The following is a 5,458-nucleotide window of genomic DNA, read 5'->3' on the forward strand; positions in this document are numbered from 1 at the left end:
GCTCCTTGAAGATATTAATGAAAAAACCATAAAAATCTTTACTATAATAACATTCTGCTTTAAAGTAAGTTTTAAATATATTATATATGTATATACTTGACTACAAATCACTTAATTATAAAGATTTTAATATTTCACAATTTAGTTTATAGAAGTACTTGGATTTATGTGTCAGTACTGGAATATTGATATAATCTTTATTGATTGGGAACAACCAAAGAAAATGTATAATCAATCAATACGTAATAAATATGATCCACTGTATACGTCCATAAACGAGTTACATGTCGATAAACTTTTAACAAATAGATACAAACATTCTGAAACCTCATCAGAAATCATAACAGCTAAACGCAAGAAAATCTTATATAAATTAAAAAAGTATAATAATTCTGACTGCTTTGATAAATCTTCTGCACCTAGCAAATATAAAGCTAACATTCCAACTGTTCAATCAATATCAAAAATTTCTTCCAAAATAATAAATGAGAATAGAGATTTTACTAATTCATCTGTTAGTATTTGGAGAACATATTTTATTGCTAATCAGTGGTTAAACCTTCAAACAAGAAGAAAGATAAATGTAACTGTACAATTGCTTTGTGTTTTATGTATTTTTCAGGTAAATTAAAAAATTTAAATTAAGAAAATAAATTAAGCAATTAAGATCAAATTTTATATTTTAAGTAGATCATACAAATATATCCTTGGATTCTTAGAATATCAGATGTACCATCTAAATTTTCTGAAGGCAACTATAATTTTACTTTGTACTATACAGTGTGTATTTTAATATATATGTCAATATATTGCATTCAATGGTTGGTCTCTGTTTTATTTTTTGAACCATGTATTACAAACAGAATGCAAGAATTTGTAAATTTGTGTTCAATTGCAAATATCAGTGTATTTATTTTACCATTCAATTATTATGGCTTCTATATTCATGGAAGGTAATATGCAGTGCATAAAATTACAGTGCATAAAAAGTATAATGTGTCCAAGAAACTACTTTTATTATTTTCTTACAGATCAGTGCATGGATTTGCAGATGTAAACTTACCTACCTTAATTAATGATTTACAAATGGAACAGAATAATTTATGTGCACATAAAGGTCTTGTACCAGGAACAACTCAACAAACTTTTATACTACGTTTAACAAAAACTTTTAGAATTATTTTTGACACAGGTTCAGGACTGACAAAGATAGTACGTATGATACAATTTTAACTAAAATTTTTAAAAATATAATGTATTAATTACATTTTTTTTTATTTTCTTCAGAAACGAAGTAATTTCTTAAAAACATATTCTTCTTCTGTTATAAATGGGGAACATATTTTCAATACTCAGTTGAAGTTAAAACAACTTTTATGTAAATTTGTGGATCATTGCATCAAACATGAAGATTACATTATTAAAGAACAACATTTCTTTGAAAAGCTGTTTAATATTATATTTTCCTCTAATGAAGAGAAATCTATTTTTTATATAGGTAATGTTTTATAATGAAAAGGGAAAAAGTATTTTTATCATTCATTTACATAACTTTTTCAGATAATAATTATACCTTCAATCAAGTATTATTATATGGAAATGAATGGTTATTAGCAACATTTGAAATTTCAATATTTACTTTCATCATTGTATTATGTGAAGATTGTATATTAGCTATTACATTGACAGCGTTAACGTCAATGTTCTTATCTATAATAGTGAAATATAATTGCAAGAAAAATTTAAGTAATAATATTGTATGTTTATCAAATAATGACTGAAAGAATCAATTACTACAAAAACTCATTTGAGTTTTAAATTATAATTTATTTCTGATGCTATAATATATACAAGAATAATAATGCTATTTATTCCTTCCATGTATATCATTCATTTCTTTGAATAACATTAATGATGATCACCATGATCACCATGATCATCATGACCACCATCATTTCCGTAAGTAATTCCAAAAGCTTGCTCTATAGCTATTGTTATTAAGAAAGCTGGAATTGCATATTTGAAACCTCTTGTCAATCCTTCAAATGTTCGTGAGAAGGGAGTACCAGAAAGTGCTGTGTAACGCCAAACTTCATTTCTTAACCAAGGATCTTTTAATCCTTTTTTGGCTAGTTCTTCTTGAACCCATTTGAGCTCTGGAACATCCTCTACTTTGTATATGTCTGGACTTGGTATTTTATATGGCACTCCATGACCTCCCATCTCTTTTCAACAAATTTGTATCTAAAATTAATTTATTATTATAAAATACTATTCTGGAATATTACAACATAAGAAACTTATACAAACTTATAAGCAACTTATATAAGTTGTAATTTAAATTATCGAATATTATAGTATGTCATATTAAGGTTAGTATTTTGAACATTGTTGTTACTGCATTTAGTATACCATACCCTTAAATAAACCTCTAAAAAAAATTATATTTACTATTATATCATGACAGTTCAAAATAATCGTACAATTTACCTCTTAGAATCACCGAGAATTGCACACACACACATACACACGTTTGACGCTTGCGTAAATTAATCGATCTTTGCCAAATCCCTAGAACTAATACAAACGCACGGCGGTTATTCTATGTGAAATAGCGTACGATAGCGAATGGCATATGATGCCACTTCTCATAAAACCACCGTCTTGTGTTTGCGTTAGTTTAGTGATTTGTCAATGATCCATGAGCCTCATTGTACATAAATATTATTTAATTTCTATTATCATAGACATAACAATTATAAACATTCTGAATGATACTTTAATTTGATTTTAATTATAATTTAATATGACAACTGAAAATCTAAAGAAATGCTACAGTTTATATAAAATGTTATGAAACATTTGTCAAAACCTTTGTCATACTTGTGTCAAAACAAAAGTAAATAAACATTCATGTGTATTAAGAATAGATTTCTTTTTCCATTAGTAGATATATTACAAAACAAAATTAACATAATAACCAATATTCATCTGTTAACAGTAAAGTAGGTTTATAAATTACTCAATTCTATTTTTTTAAACAATACGTTGTAAAATATTTCACTGTAACTTCGTAAGCATGTCGCTAGGTGGATGTTCATTCAAGTACATCTCTTTACATAGACGTTTGACCATCTGTTTTCAAAAGCAGCCCCTCGAACTAAGCATTTCCATTGGAGAAGTACGTTCAATCTATTTCCGTATCGAAAATTTTCCAAGTTGACGTTGAATAGTGATTCGATGGAACAGTTAGTTTAATTTTACCTATACAATGTCTTGTATGAAGAATGACAATGAATGTGCAATCTACGTAATTTAAAGGAAAATAAACGTACTTGCTGAATAATTATGTGACTGAATGTGAAAGAGTAGCATTAAAAAATGTTCCATCACGAATACGAGAAACGGCTGTTGAAGTCAAACAGCGAGAGCCATATAGATAATCTGGCAGGTCCCGGACTTCATTCATCTGTATATTTTTCACCTACTAAAATGATTAATAATAGTTTCGATCGATTTATACCAACACGATCCGGTAATAATTGGCAAACAACTTTTTCCATGATATCAGAAAATAGTCGAAATGGCATAGTCACAAAAAAGACTCGCGAGAATGGAGAAAGTAACCGTGATGGAATTGCTTATTCTTGCCTTCTAAAAAACGAACTGCTTGGAGCAAGCATAGAAGATGTAAAAGGACAATGTGAAGAGCGAAGAGTATTATCACCATTAGTTACCAGAAATCTCTTTAAATATATTACACCTACGAAAGACCACACACTATTGGATCAAAGTTCACCTTATTCTTTGTCACCATTGAGTGCCAAAAGTCAAAAACTTCTAAGATCTCCACGAAAAGCAACAAGAAAGATTTCCAGAATTCCTTTTAAAGTACTTGATGCTCCAGAACTACAGGATGATTTTTATTTAAACCTTGTCGACTGGTCTTCTCAAAATATTCTCAGTGTTGGCCTAGGTAGCTGTGTCTATTTATGGTTTGCATGTACCAGCCAGGTGACTAGACTATGTGATTTATCCAGTGATGGCAATAGTGTAACATCAGTTGCTTGGAATGAAAGAGGAAATTTAGTTGCAGTTGGTACACATTTAGGCTATATCCAAATATGGGATGTAGCTGTGAATAAACAAGTAAGCAAGCTACAAGGACACAGTGCAAGAGTTGGAGCATTAGCTTGGAATGGTGAAGTTTTATCATCTGGTAGTAGAGACAGGTTAATATTACAAAGGGACGTTAGGACTCCTTGTGTCGTCAGTGAAAGACGTTTAGGAGCTCATAGACAGGAAGTCTGTGGCCTTAAATGGTCTCCAGATAATCAATATTTAGCATCTGGTGGAAATGATAATCGCCTTTATGTTTGGAACTTACACTCACTCTCACCAATACAAACATACACCGAACATGCAGCAGCTGTTAAAGCTATTGCATGGTCCCCACATCATCATGGTCTCTTAGCTTCTGGTGGAGGTACAGCAGATAGATGCATCAGATTTTGGAACACACTAACTGGTCAATCAATGCAATGTGTAGATACTGGTTCCCAAGTCTGTAATTTAGCTTGGAGTAAACACAGTTCAGAACTAGTCAGTACACATGGCTACTCCCAAAATCAAATTTTAGTTTGGAAGTATCCCAGTTTGACACAAGTTGCAAAATTAACAGGACATTCATATAGAGTTTTATATTTAGCTATGTCTCCAGATGGTGAAGCAATTGTAACTGGTGCTGGAGATGAAACTTTGCGTTTTTGGAATGTGTTCAGTAAAGCTCGTAGTCAAAAGGAAAATAAGTCTGTATTGAACCTCTTTACTAGTATTCGATAAATGAGTATAAAAAGATAATAATTTTATGTATAATACATAATATATGCACTAATCTAGTATTCTGAAAAATTATAACATGTACAACATATATAACTACAATAATTTACAAACATTTAGTTACAAATAAGAATATAAATTAAGTTTCAATATGCACAGCTTATGGTTCATTGACTCTTATGTGCAATAAGTTATTCATAAAAACATGCCCTTACAAGGAAATATATAGGATAATATATAGTTTTTATGTATTTTTCGTACAAATATTTTTATGTACAAAGCATTAAAATTTATATTTCTTGAATATCATATGTATTTTTCACATGAAATATACATCTTTTACATTTTATCTTAGTACATAATGTTAATTGCAAACAATTAACTGATTTATTTATATCCTTTGTTTATTGTAGCAAAATTTAATAATTAAGCAATTGACAATTTTTTTTAAACATATACTATTTATCATAAAACATAATGCAATGAGATAATAATATTGATGTTAATTTTTAAGCACAGTATTGAGTATACTTTCTTTTAAGGGCACATTATAATATATCTGTAGGACTTCAAAATACTTATACTCTTAAATTTTTTAAAATTATACAAATTTTCATTT

The 5,458-nt window shown here is 29.1% G+C and overlaps 3 protein-coding genes across 6 annotated transcripts in view; 2 read left to right on the plus strand and 1 right to left on the minus strand.

Moving 5' to 3' along the window:
* LOC108572242 (meckelin) overlaps window positions 1–1,781 on the plus strand; it is a 6,916-nt gene extending 5,135 nt beyond the window's left edge. Inside the window, 5 exon segments of the mRNA XM_017934441.1 lie at window positions 146–622; window positions 691–953; window positions 1,032–1,212; window positions 1,288–1,498; window positions 1,561–1,781. Coding sequence (XP_017789930.1) covers window positions 146–622; window positions 691–953; window positions 1,032–1,212; window positions 1,288–1,498; window positions 1,561–1,781 — 1,353 coding nt within the window.
* Window positions 1,782–1,841: 60 nt separating this feature from the next.
* Window positions 1,842–3,863, minus strand: LOC108572356 (NADH dehydrogenase [ubiquinone] 1 beta subcomplex subunit 3). Of its 4 annotated transcripts, none has more exons than XM_017934579.1 (2): window positions 3,800–3,863; window positions 1,842–2,244 (listed from the first exon to the last, which is right to left on the minus strand). In XM_017934579.1, exon 2 carries the CDS (start codon window positions 2,221–2,223, stop codon window positions 1,909–1,911), a length of 315 nt encoding a protein of 104 aa, XP_017790068.1. In that variant the 5' UTR covers window positions 2,224–2,244; window positions 3,800–3,863; the 3' UTR covers window positions 1,842–1,908. The 4 variants fall into 4 exon arrangements, with proteins under 4 accessions (XP_017790068.1, XP_017790070.1, XP_017790067.1 ...); XM_017934581.1 differs by lacking the exon at window positions 3,800–3,863 and adding an exon at window positions 3,336–3,393; XM_017934578.1 differs by lacking the exon at window positions 3,800–3,863 and adding an exon at window positions 2,491–2,611.
* Window positions 3,211–4,842, plus strand: LOC108572355 (fizzy-related protein homolog). The gene has a single exon (XM_017934577.1). The coding sequence runs from the start codon at window positions 3,382–3,384 to the stop codon at window positions 4,840–4,842; it is 1,461 nt and encodes a 486-aa protein (XP_017790066.1). The 5' UTR covers window positions 3,211–3,381.
* Window positions 4,843–5,458: the final 616 nt, after the last annotated feature.

The sequence above is a fragment of the Habropoda laboriosa genome, unplaced genomic scaffold (assembly GCF_001263275.1).
Source record: "Habropoda laboriosa isolate 0110345459 unplaced genomic scaffold, ASM126327v1 scaffold65, whole genome shotgun sequence".
NCBI classification, from domain to species: domain Eukaryota; kingdom Metazoa; phylum Arthropoda; class Insecta; order Hymenoptera; family Apidae; genus Habropoda; species Habropoda laboriosa.